This window comes from Piliocolobus tephrosceles, chromosome 3 (genome assembly GCF_002776525.5).
Source record: "Piliocolobus tephrosceles isolate RC106 chromosome 3, ASM277652v3, whole genome shotgun sequence".
Lineage (NCBI taxonomy): Eukaryota > Metazoa > Chordata > Mammalia > Primates > Cercopithecidae > Piliocolobus > Piliocolobus tephrosceles.
The window spans coordinates 89,581,799-89,595,169 of record NC_045436.1 but is presented as its reverse complement, the minus strand read 5'-3'; the positions used below and the strand labels follow the sequence as shown (position 1 = coordinate 89,595,169).

The window sequence follows — 13,371 nt, the reverse complement described above, 5'->3', positions numbered from 1 at the left end:
ATAATGCCTATCTTCTTAAAATCTTTTGACACACTTCTTCCAGGGACAGAGATGGCTGTTTATTTCATAAAGGAGACACTGAGCACAGAGAAGATGGTAATAACCAATAGTGAAGACACGATTGAGATAGGAGGGCAAACCAGTTTCAATAAGTCACTTTGATGGTAAACTATTCAGATATAGGAAGAATCCAGTCATCTTATCAGTTACCTTAGTGTATCTGAATTTTAATGGATTTACTGTGGGAATATTTTTCTTTGAGAGGGAAGAGAGTGCTTGGTAGGATTCCAGTCTATGTTGGTGGTTCTCAAACATGAGTATGCATGAGACTCACTGGCGGGCTTGTTAAAACACACTGTTGAACCCCACCCCCAGAGTTTCTGATTCAGTAGGTCCGGGGTAGACAAGAGAATTTGCATTTCTAACAAGTTCCCAGATGATGATGATACTGCTGGTTCACAGACTGCAACTTGGGAAGTAGTTTAGATAATCTTCAGTGCTGAAAATAACTAATGTACTGAAAGCTTGCTGTGGGTTCAGTACTGTCATAGGAGTTTGCCATTTACTGTCTCAAAACCTCTGGAGTAGATTTGGACCTTATTTTACAGCAAAGAGTTTGAAGCTATGAGAGGTTAAGTTGCATTATCTGTCAAATATCTAACAGCAAATAAAATGGGGAAGCCATGACTAGAACCTGGGCAGCCTGTTTCCCAGTCCCAGACACTCAGCCATTTTACTGTGGCTAGCTGTTGCTTTAAGAGGCTAGAATTATACATTTGTAATTCTGAAATAAGTACCCCAGAAAATGCTCTGTATTTATGTTTCTAGACAAAATCCTGATCAGTGGTGAATAAGGGGAAAAAAAGGTAGACAAAATATTGTTTTAAAATATATAACCACATAGACTATAGTAGTAACATTCTGAGATGGTAAGATACTTAGGGAGAAAAAATGACAAATTCCTTCCACCTGCTCTTCTCAGATAAGTGGAAAGTCAGCCAACTGGAGTTCCACTCTTGTAGAGGGAATGTTTTCAGGACTCAGAGACCCTGAAAGTGAGGCCAAAGGACTGGAAGTTCTGATGATCAGATAACTCATTCAGACTGGATAAAAGCTAGAGTGTAAATGTGAAAACCCTGAATTGTAGTCAATGGCTAAATACTGAGCCACATGCAAGGCAACTGGGGTAGGTAATGAGGAAACCAAAAAATGCCACTCCTGTTTCCAACGAGTACAAGAAGATGGTAATAACCAATAGTTATTGAACTCTTCACATGGCAGGCAGTATTCTGAGTCCTTCACAGTCACTTAACCCAATCATCATGACCACCATACAAGGGAAATATGGATATTCCGTGTCTTTGTTGCAGAATAAGTTACTAACACAGTGATTTCTGAAATATTTTATGTATACAGTGAAATGAACAGTAAATGGTTTGAGTAAAAACCCTTCTTTGATTTCATACTCTATTTAATGACATCAAGACGAACCACAGGCACATGTAGAAGTTATCAAATTAGATTTTTTCTCTCCCAAATAATAGTATGAGATGAGTTCCTTATACCTATTTCTTAAGTATTCCTTATACTTATTTTAATATATTAGAAATGGTGCCTTAACACATTTTAATTTTTTCCCACTCTAAGGTTGCTTACTTTTAAAATTACAAGGTTCAGAGGAATTACAAAAGATAAAGCCACCATTTCATCAAATCTGAAAGCATTGTCAAAGTAAATTTTGTACAATAGCTAACCACCCAAGGAGGAGCTAAATTAAATCCAACATTGAGCAACCCATGGTACCTTGTTGGCACACTGGGTGGTATTTTATGGGTAGGACAACATGCTCTCCCCAAGAAACACCATAGAGACCCTCGTTGTTCTGTGAATTTCTGCATGATCCTGTCCCTGAATTAGCTCTACCTATGAAACCCAGATTTGAAAAATCCAGGAGTAACCAGGCGCGGTGGCTCACGCCCATAATCCCAGCATTCTGGGAGGCCACGGTGGGCGGATACCAGGTCGAGAGTTTGACAGCAGCCTGACCAACATGGAGAAACCCCATCTCTACTAAAAATACGAAAGTAGCCAGGCATGGTGGTGCACGCCTGTAATCCTAGCTACTTGGGAGGCTGAGGCAGGAGAATTGCTTGAACCCGGGAGGCAGAGGTTGCGGTGAGCCGAGATCATGCCATTGTACTCCAGCCTGGGCAACAAGAGCTAAACTGTCTCACAAAAAAGAAAAAATCCAGGAGTTACCTGTAGTTTACTTTGGCCCAAGTCCCCTATACAAACAAAGAGCATTTAAAATAAGTTACCGCAAGTCCTACAAAGTAACTCGCACTGGGAAAAGGACTACACATGAAACAGGAACATATATGCCACCAACTATGGGATACCTCAGAGAGATTCTGAGTTTGGTTCCAGAACATCAAAAAAGAGTCACACAAATTTTCTGGTTTCCCGGTGATATAAAAGTTGTTTATACTAAAGTGTAGTCTATTAAGTTTGCAATAACATGTCTAAAAAAATAATGTATATACCTTAATTTTAAAATATTGCTAAAAGATGCTAGGGATCACCTGAGCCTACAGTGAGCTATAATCTTTGTTGATGTGGGTCTTGTTGAGGGCTGCTGACTGATTAGGGTGGTATTTGCCGAAGGCTGGGGTGACTGACAATTTCTTAAGATAATAAGGAAGTTTGCTTCATTCTTTTTTTTTTTTTTTTTTTTTTTTTTGAGATGGAGTCTTGCTCTGTCATCCAGGCTAGAGTGCAATGGCATGATCTTGGCTCACTGCAACCTCTGCCTCCTGGTTCAAGTGTTTCTCGTGCCTCAGCCTCCTGAGTAGCTGGGATTACAGGTGCCTGCCACCATGCCCAGCTAATTTTTGTATTTTTAGTAGAGACAGGGTTTCACCATGTTGGCCAGTCTGGGCTCGAACTCCTGGCTTCAAGTGATCTGTTTGCCTTGGCCTCCCAAAGTCCTGGGATTACAGGCGTGAGCCACTGCACCTGGCCATCCATTGATTGTTCCATTCACTAAAGATTTCCCTGTAGCATGTGATGCTGTTTGAGAGCATTTGACCCTTCTTTCAAAATTGGGGTCAGTCCCCCCAAACCCTGCCACTGCTTTGTCAACTAATACTCTGAATCCTTTGTTTTCATTTAAACAGTATTCACAGCATATTCACCAGGAGTAGATTCTATCTCAAGAAACCACTTTCTTTGTTCATCCATAAAAAGCATCTCCTCATCTATCAAAGTTTTATCATGAGATGGCAACAATGCAGCCACATTTTCAGGCCCTACTTCCAGTTCTATTTGTCTTGCTACTTCTGCCACATCTACAGTGACTTCCTTCACTGAAGTCTTGAACCCCTCAACATCATTGATGAGGACTGGAATTAACTTCTTTCAAACTCCTGTTAATGTGGCGATATATACATATACCCATATATAACGTTTGTGTGTATATATAAAATGGGTTGGTATGTTGTCCTGCCCATAAAATACCACCCAGTGTGCCAATTGAAGTATGTATAATTTTTAAATATTTATATATAAATATATATTTATATATAATATATATTTTGTATATATTATATAATATATATTTTGTATATATTATATATAAAATATATATTAAAATAGAATATATAATATATAAATTCATATATTCCACCGAGTCATAATTTATATATATAATATATAATTTGGATATAGATATATTTTAAAGAGGGTCTTACTCTGTCACCCAGACTGGAGTGCAGTGGCACAATCAGCTCACTGCAGTCTCAAACGTGGGCTCAAACAATCCTGCCATCTTAGTGTCCTGAGTTGCTGGGAATACAGGCATGTGCCACCACTCTTGGCTAATTAAAAAAAAAATTTGTAGAGACAGGGTCTTGCTTTGTTGCCTAGGCTGGTCTCAAAACTCCTGGCCTCAAGCAATCCTCCCACCTTGGCCTCCCAAAGTGCTGGGTTTACAGGCATGAGCCACTGTGTCTAATACATATATTTTTGATTTTTCGTTTTTCTTTTTTTGCCCCTCTAGTTTCTAGTTACATACCGTAAGTGGATATTTTGATCTCCCATGAACCACAAATGTTGTTAATGGCATCTCGAATGATGAATCCTTTCCAGAAGATTTTCAATTTACTTTGCTCAGAACTATCAGAGGAATCACGATGACAACTACAGCCTTATGAAATGTATTTTGTAAACAAGACTTGAAAGTCAAAATTTCTCCTTGATCCATGGGCTTCAGAATGGATGTTGTGTTAGCAAGCATGATAATATCAGCATCAGTCTCTGCACATCTCTATCAGAACTCTTGGATGACCAGGTGTATTGTCAATGAGGAGTAATATTTTGAAAGGAACCTTTTTTTTCTGAGCACTAGAGCTCAAGAGTGGGCTTTAAATATTCCATGAGCCATGCTGTAAATAGATGTGCTGTCACTAGGCTTTGTTGGTCCATTTATAGATCATATTTAGCATAATTCTTAAGGGCGCTAGGATTTTCAGAACGGTAAAGGAATGTTGACTTTAAAGTCTTCAGTTGTATTAGCCCCGAACAAGAGCATCAGCCTGTTCTTTGAAGCTTGGAAGACGGGCATTGACTTCTCTCCAGCTACGAAAGTCTTAGATGGAATCTTCTTCCACTAGAAGGCCGTTTCATATACATTTAAGATCTGTTGTTCTGACTGGGCATGGTGGCTCACACCTGTAGTCCCAGCACTTTGGGAGGCCGAGGCGGGCAGATTGCTTGAGGTCAGGAGTTCAAGACCAGCCTGGCCAACATGGTGAAACTCCATATCTACTAAAAATACAAAATTAACCTGGACATGGTGGCACATGCCTCTAATCCCACTTACTTGGAAGGCTGAGGCAGGAGAATCGAACCCAGGAGGCAGAGGTTGCACGAGATTGCACCACTGTACTCCAGCCTTGGTGACAGAGCAAGACTATCTCAAAAACAAAAGATCGTTGTTTAGTGTAGATGCCTTTATCAATGATTTTAGCTAGAGCTCGATAACCTGATACAACTTCTACATTAGCACCTGCTGCTTCACCTTGCACTTCTATGTCATGAAGATAGCTTCTTTCCTTAAACCTCAGGAACCATCCTCTGCTAGCTTCCAGCTTTTATTTGCAACTCCACCTCTCTCAGCCTCCATAGAAATGAAGTTAGGGCCTTGCTCTGGATTAGGCTTTGGCTTAAGGGAATGTTGTGGCTGGTTTTATCTTCTATCCAGACCAACTAGAACTTTCTCCATATCAGCAATAAGGCTGTTTAGCTTTATTTTTTGTGTGTTTACTGGAGTAGCATTTTTAATTTCCTTCAAAATTTATTCCTTTGCATTCGTGACTTAGCTTTTCTCCTTTCCACTCACAACTTGGCTAACTGGAGCAAGAAGCCTAGCTTTCTGCCTACCAACATGGCTTCCTCACTAATTTAATCATGTTTGCTTTTGATTTAAAGTGACAGACTCTTCCTTTCATTTGGACACTTAGAGGCCTTTGTAGGATTATTAGTTGGACTAATTTCAATATTGTGTTTCCAGGAATAGGGAGGCCCCAGGAGAGGGAGAGAGAAGGGAAAGGTCGGTGGAGCAGTCCAAACGCATGCAGGGTTTATGGATTCATTTCCCCTTCCTCTATGAGCGTGGTTCATGGTGCCCCAAAACAATTGCAATAATATTAAAGATTACTGATCACAGATCACAATAGCAGACATAATAACAATGAAAAATTTTTAAGTATTGCGAGATTACCAAAATGTGACACAGAGACAAAGTGAGTTAATGTTGAAATACAGGCAGTATCTGCTGAGTGGTATAAAACAATCTGTACTTCTAGAAAGTCAGGAAATGTTTGGGGCAGCTGGGATTAAGTGAGGCCGAGCTCACACAAGTGATGTGAAATTGCCTCGGGCTAGGGGGTGTGTGTGTCCCCCCCGGTGGCATCTGGCAAGTCCCCAGGGCCCGGTTAGTTCCAGCTGGCCTGGAGGCGAAGACCGCTTACCTCTCCCCGCCCCCGCGAGCTCCAGAGCGACTGGGAGGAGCTTTAACTCTGTAGGAAGGACCAGCACGATCCACGGGAGCTACGGCGGCGCCAGAACCAACTGGCCTCGCTCTCTGGGGCAGAGGGCGGGGCCGCCGAGGAAGGGCCGAGGGCGGGGCCGGGAGCCTCTGGCTTCAGGAAGCGGAGGCCAGGGCGTCTGGCTGCTCGGTTGGCCGCAATGAGCTCGGGGTCCGGGCTCCGCGGGGTGCACCCCGCAGGTAGGCCGGGGGCGCCGACTGGGCACCGAGCGGGTCTGCGTCTTGCTCCTGCTGGAGGGGAAACGCGGGTTAGCGGGCTGGTCGCGCGGACCGGAGCGGGGCGTCGGGTTCCTTCGGCTTTGCAGGGCGGCCTGGAGCAGTTGCACTCCTGGATTGAAGGGCTCAGGGCCGGCGGGGACGGCTTCGAGCGTTAGTCTAAGAAGCACTCGGGGACCTGGCCTCCGCCTCCTGGCGGTCCCGGGTAGCGGCGCCGGCGTGCCCCTGCCGCCTTTGTCCTCCCGGGCGATGAGCGCTTTCGGGGCGCCCCGGCTGTTTAAACCTTAAAAGGCTGGCCCCACCCGGGCCTGACGTTCCTCCACGCCTGACCGTTTTAAATGCTGACTTTTGCTGGTTGGATCTTTTGTTTGCTCACTTCGAAAAGTAAGAAGGAGGGGTTGTTACGCCGAGTGATAAATGATAACTGGCCCGCGGGGTGCCCAGGCCAAGGTCTTGAGTCCGCTCGGGCTTCACCTGGAGGCGGCCAGTTCCTGGCGGCGAGCACACCCGGGTATCTCTCTTCTGCATCCGGGAAACCTGCTGCTCTTTGTCGGTTTGAGCCAAAACCACAATAACTTTTCTCTGCAAAATAATCTCTTGCTAAGAGCATACGTTCTGTCACTTATTACTGGTAAAGTTTAGAAACCTCAAGCCTGGCCAGAGTAAAACAAAAAGGTCGAAACGCCTGCAGTTGGCCGGACGCGGTGACTCACGCCTGTAATCCCAACACCTTGGGAGGCCGACGCAGGCGGATCACCAAAGGTAGGGAGTTCTGGACCAGCCTAACTAACACGGTGAAACCCCGTCTCTACTAAAAATACAAAAAAATTAGCCAGGCGTGGGCGCCTGCTGCTGGGGAGGCTGAGAATGGAGAATCGTTTGAGCCCGGGAGGTGGAGGTTGCAGTGAGATCGCGCCACTGCACTCCAACCTCCGCGACAGAGTGAGAATCAAGGAAAAAAAAGAAAAAGAAAAAGAAACGCCTGCAGTTGGTTACAGTGCCTTTGTTTAAGAACTTTTTGTATTTTGCTGCACAAAGGAAGTGGTGCTCCAGAGGCAAGTTGTAAAAGTCACATGGTCGTAGAGGGAGTAGATAGGTAGCCTTGTCCTGGAGGCACAGTGCAGGATCCAGTTACAATCTCTAGGGGCGGGAAGCCGGGGTTTCCTTCACTCACCTGCACCCTTCGTCTTCTTCCTCCCCCGCACTCCCCAGTACATGTTCTAGGCCTGATAGGGGTTACTCTACATAGGGTTACTAAACATATTGTTGATGGAGCCGATGGGTAGATTTTCATAGAGAGTGCAGTGAATGAAGACGATGACAGTAGAATGACCCAAGTCGTTTGGGAAGTTGAACAAAGTTTAGAAAGGTAGCTGGTCTCGGCCGGGCGCGGTGGCTCAAGCCTGTAATCCCAGCACTTTGGGAGGCCGAGACAGGCGGATCACGAGGTCAGGAGGTCGAGACCATCCTGGCTAATACGGTGAAACCCCGTCTCTACTAAAAAATACAAAAAACTAGCCGGGCGAGGTGGCGGCGCCTGTAGTCCCAGCTACTCGGGAGGCTGAGGCAGGAGAATGGCGGGAACCCGGGAGGCGGAGCTTGCAGTGAGCCGATATCGCGCCACTGCACTCCAGCCTGGGCCACAGAGCGAGACTCCGTCTCAAAAAAAAAAAAAAAAAAAAAAAAGAAAGGTAGCTGGTCTCAGGTGGGAGGGGCTCCGTGGAGATGGGCCTGCAGAGACTTTGTAATCTGCAGGTGGGCCTGGCTTTCAATCCCAACTCCACTTTGCCGCCCTTCGCACGCCTGGCCCACTCTGTCCCTGTTCCTGAGCTGTGGAACTGTGAGATAAGGTATCTAAGGCGTCAGGCCATCAACAAATGGTAGCTGGCAGGATTATCTGGAGGGATTATCAAATTAGAGTGAGGTGAAAAAAGGAATGATTAGTTTTGTAAAACCTAAACTGATTTAAGGAACAAGGAGGTGGCAGTTACATTATCCTGGAAAGGAAGAGAAGTGAAAAGAGGGTGGGACACTGTGGTGGGCACCTGTAGTCCCAGCTGCTGGGGAGGCTGAGGCAGGAGAATCTCTTGAATCCGGGAGGCGGAGGTTGCAGTGAGCCAAGATTGCGCCACTGCACTCCAGCCTGGGCGACAGAGGGAGGCTCTGTCTCAAAAAAAAAAAAGTGAAAAGAGGTCAAGAATCAGGTTTAAGGAAGGGCACATTTTTGATAAGTAGATTGCAAATGAAAAGGAATTTCTATATCTGTTATAGAGGGTGGCTCCTTCATTAGAATTTATTTTCTCCATATCAATAAAGCTATTTCTTACTTTATCCAGGTTTTTAAATATTTTTTTTTTTTTTTTTTTTTTGAGACGGAGTCTTGCTCTGTCGCCCAGGCTAGAGTGCAGTGGCCGGATCTCAGCTCACCGCAACCTCTGCCTCCTGGGTTCACGCCATTCTCCTGCCTCAGCCTCCCGAGTGGCTGGGACCACAGGCGCCCACCACCTCGCCCGGCTAATTTTTTGTATTTTTAGTAGAGACAGGGTTTCACCGTGTTAGCCAGGAGGGTCTCGATCTCCTGACCTCGTGATCCGCCCGTCTCGGCCTCCCAAAGTGCTGGGATTACAGGCTTGAGCCACCGCGCCCGGCCGGTTTTTAAATATTAATGCAGGCCGGGCGTGGTGACTCACACCTGTCATCCCAGCACTTCCAGGAGGCTGAGGCAGGTGGATCACTTGAGACCAGGAGTTCGAGACCAGACAGGACAACATACAAAACCCCGTCTCTACTGAAAATACAAAAAAAAAAAAAAAAAATTAGCTGGGCATGGTGGTGCATGCCTGTAATCCCGGCTACTCAGGAGGCCGAGGCAGGAAAATCGCTTGAACCCAGGAGGCGGAGGTTGTGGTGAGCTGAGATCACACCACTGCACTCCAGCCTGGGTGACAGAGTGAGACTCCGTCTCAAAAATATAGAAATAAAAAATAAATATAAATGCAGCATAATAATACTTAAGTGCCCCCTTCTGGAAAACTTGTCTGCTTGGGATACACAGCTCAAGGTGGTCATGATGTGTTATTTTCTTTGCAATCTGTGGGTAAAGTTTATCAACTCCAGAAAAGTATTGGAACTTAGGTCCTGACATCTGTCTCCATAGCATTTTGTTCTGATTCGGTGTTTGCTACAGTGGCCACTGGACCTGGTCATTAATTGGTACTGCAGGATGCAGGGTGCACTTTGTGAGAGTGAAGGTAAGTTACAGCCAGTCAGCATCAGAACCGGGGTGTCCAGAGCCTAGGTTTTTTCCTACATCTGTAGCATTAACAAACACCACCACAAAAACTTAAAAAAAAAAAAAAAAAAATCCCTCATTGAGGTTGCCAAATCTGTTAACTTTGAAACTGAATATATTATTTTAAGAGATGGGGTCTAGCTCTGTTACTCAGGCTGGAGTATGGTGGCTATTCACAGGGGCAGTCATAGCACACTATATCCTAGAACTCTTGGGCTCAAAAGATCCTCCTGACTCGGCCTCCCAAGTAACTGGGACTATAGGCTTGCCACTATGCCTGGCCCGCACGTCGTTTTAGATAGTTTTCTTGAGCAGCTACTTGATACTAGTTAGCCATTCTTAAACCTGTAGGTCTTGACTAATGTGAGGGCATATTTGAAACAACCCAAACTCACATCTTAAGTTACTAATATATCAGCTAACAACTGGGAATCTACTTCTTCGGGAATATGAGAAACAAGAGTTTTAAAGACCCAAGCAAGAATACATCTCAAGTGTTTTCACCGTGAGGGGTATGAGTTAGTTTGCTGAGCAGCCATTTGGCACAGCTTCCGCGAATTAGGCTGTGAGCAGCCTCCGGCTCAGCAGTCGGTATGGAGCAGAAGCCGCACGAGGTGAGCCGCTGGCCTGCTACCACCAGGGCAGACACTGAGACACTGAGCGCTTTCCAAGTTGTGCAGAATTTTGGCGGGTGAGGCGGATGGTTGTGACATATGGGTTTAATTTTCTTGAAGTTATTGTTTCTTTGTAGTCTAACTGGTTAAAAGATAAGCAGGTGAGGTTATCAAAAGGCAGCAGATCCCGACGGCTTTTGAAAATGGGAAGAGTGAAATCCCTGTGCTGTCTTCATAGAGCAGTGTGTGGAGTAGGAAGTACCTGGTTACTGTGCTCACCTAGGGCAAAGGTCGGACTAAACAGCTTTCTCATCTGCCATGCAGCGGGGAGGACCAGTTGGAGAAGTTGCTTTTAGCTCTCACACCTTAGTGTAAAAATCACTTTGTGAAAAATGAAGCTGTCACCTCCTTCCTCTAAGATTCTGATTCTGTCTCAGTTAGGATCCAGGAATCTGCATTTTAACATCCACACCAGGAATTCTGATGTCCAAGGTTGAGCAAAACTGACTTAGGGCATATGGACAGAGGGATGCCTTAGTCGGGTCTTAGTTGGGTCTGATTGCTTGGGGCAGTTCCCGGAGGAATAGGCTAAAGGGGACTTGAACTGAATTCCCCAACTTCTATTTTTTTTTAGGAGAAGTGAGGTTAGAACATTCAGGTGATGGGGGCTAGTAATGGGGAGATCTCTTAAGGACAGGGAAACACAACCCTTTTGGCTAGGAGATGATGGGTAAGAGTCCATGCTTTGCGGTCATTCCTCCTCAACTGAAGGGTGGTGCATCTTGCTATACTGCTAGTATTTCGGTTTATTCATTACTGTCTCCCCTCTAAGCTGTTGAGCTATCAGGTAAAAACAGATGCATAAGTGGATGGGGACTTTATTGTAGAAGATGCCACACTTTTTGCACTGTGCGGTGTAGAAGCCACTGGCCAATTAATTTAAATTGAAAATAAATTGAGTTCCTCAGTTGCACTAGCTACATTTAAATGCTCAGTAGACACATGTGGCCAGTGGCTACCTTATGAGACAGTGCAAATATGGAACAATTCCACCATCACAGACAGTTCCATGACATAGCACTGCTCTAGAGAGTAGATAGGAATTCAGTGGAAGGCTGGCTGTCCAGGGAGTAGGGAGTCCAGTTGAGATGGGAGAGCAGAGAGCTCCCTTATAGAGTTGGAAATGTGGATGTGTCATGCAGGAGATCCAAGGTCCAAGTCTTTGCCCTTACCCTTCCCTTCCTCCACCCAAACTTCTACCTCTTCCAGGCCTACACCACTGCTAATCCAGCATTAACCACACACTGTATTTCAGTTCTCTTGTAGGACTCAATTCTTTGTTTCAGAAAATATGTGCAAAAACATTTTCTGCATAACAAAGCAACTTAATATTTCAACTCCATAATCACAGAACTATGTTACTCTAGGCATATTTTGCAGTGAATGCATTTGTGTAATATTTTCTCCATTTCTGTTTATAAGATTGTTATTTTACAGGTCGAGTTGGGGGTGAGAAAGCATAGAGCTGTTAATATACAGTTTATTAGTAAGCAGTTTCCCTTCATTTCCTTCTCTTCATATACTTTGGCTTTTAAACTAACCGAAACAGAAGGGTCTTAGAGTTTGGGAGTTGGAAGGGGAATGGGAGTTCCTACTATATTTTACTGCCTTAAGTAAAAAATAATTAACAAAAATCAACTTTTTTTTAATAGGTGGGGAAGAAAACATGACAGAAACAGATGCCTTCTATAAAAGGTAAAGCCGTGCCCTTTTCTAATAAAGGTCTCTTCCTTTGATGGCCATGATCAGCCTACAGAAATCAAAGCAAGAATGGGTCCTGGGAGCTAGAAAGTAGAACTGAGTAGGCCAAGTTTTAGCCTTTGGGGAGCTGATTTGTAGACAGGCAGGTGGTGCTGCCCCTGGTTTTCGAGGGACCTGGAGTCAGAATACATTTTGGCATGGCACGAGCCTAGAGCTAGAGCTTGGTTCTGAGCCTCGTGGTTATTCTTGGTTGCTGGATCCTGGGGGCCCGGGGAAAGACATCAAGGCAGAGGGTTAGGGATGTGTCAGGATGGCACATGGCTGCTGTTTTCCAATTGCCAGAGAGATATTTCAGGACTTTCCTTATTAGCATGGCCTTTCCTGGAGCACACCAGTGGAACATCAACCTGGCAAGGAGGAAGCTCGGATCTCTATCTACATGTTGACCTAGAACTTGGAGGGGCTCATTATTTAATATGACTTGAAGTGATTGTTTTTGAACTTTTCATTAACAGAGAAATGTTTGATCCGGCAGAAAAGTACAAAATGGACCACAGGAGGAGAGGAATTGCTTTGATCTTCAATCATGAGAGGTTCTTTTGGCACTTAACACTGCCAGAAAGGCGGGGCACCTGCACAGACAGAGACAATCTTACCCGCAGGTAGTAGTTTTATCTACATATCAAGATGAGGCAGTTAAGTGATAAAATTACTTTTGGCCAGGTGTGGTGGTTCATGCTGGTAATCCCAGCACTTTGGGAAGCCAAGGTGGGAGGATCACTTGAGGCAAGGCGTTTGAGACAAGTCTGGGCAACAGAGTGAGACCCTGTCTCTACAAAAAATAAAAATCAATTAGCTGGGCATGGTGGCAGTAGTCCAGCTACTCTGGAGGCTGAAGGGGCAGGACTGCTTGAGCCCAGGAGTTCAAGGTTGCACTGAGCTGTGATCATGCCACTGCACTTCAGGCTGGGCTACAGAGTGAGACCTTGTCTCTAAAATAAAAAATAAAATAAGTTTTTTTCCAGGCTTCCAAAAGAAAAGTTAAAAAAAAAATTAAAAATTAAAAAAGTTCCAGACTCATAGAAGTAGGGAAAAAATAGTTACTTATCGTAACTTGTCAACACTAATGAGGTAATAGCAGATCAAGAGTGTTTAAAGATGGGCCTCGCTTTGATGCAGCCTCCCTTAAGAACTTGCCTGAGTTATCTTCCTTACTCTGTTCTGTTAAATGTTGACAGGCTTTGCATTTGTACTAACATTTGCATAGTAGACAACAGCACTCTACATTGAATCGGCTGTCATTATGATTAAATCCTTTCCTACCATGGTGAATGAAGGGAAAACCACCATTGTTTTTTTTTTTTTTTTTTTTTTTTTTTTTT

The 13,371-nt window shown here is 44.6% G+C and overlaps 1 protein-coding gene across 7 annotated transcripts in view; it reads left to right on the top strand.

Annotated features, from left to right (window-relative positions):
* The window catches only part of CASP6 (caspase 6), a 32,711-nt gene that overhangs the window by 4,669 nt on the left and 14,671 nt on the right, over nt 1-13,371 (top strand). For 2 of the 7 annotated variants that reach the window (XM_023219926.2, XM_023219927.2), the window contains 2 exons: nt 11,941-11,983; nt 12,505-12,651. In XM_023219926.2, coding sequence (XP_023075694.1) covers nt 11,955-11,983; nt 12,505-12,651 — 176 coding nt within the window. In that variant the 5' untranslated portion in view covers nt 11,941-11,954. Of the gene's footprint in view, nt 1-5,282; nt 6,287-9,212; nt 11,775-11,940; nt 11,984-12,504; nt 12,652-13,371 lie in introns of those variants that run through there. The other 5 variants (XM_023219930.2, XM_023219928.2, XM_023219931.3 and 2 more) reach the window with 4 other exon arrangements.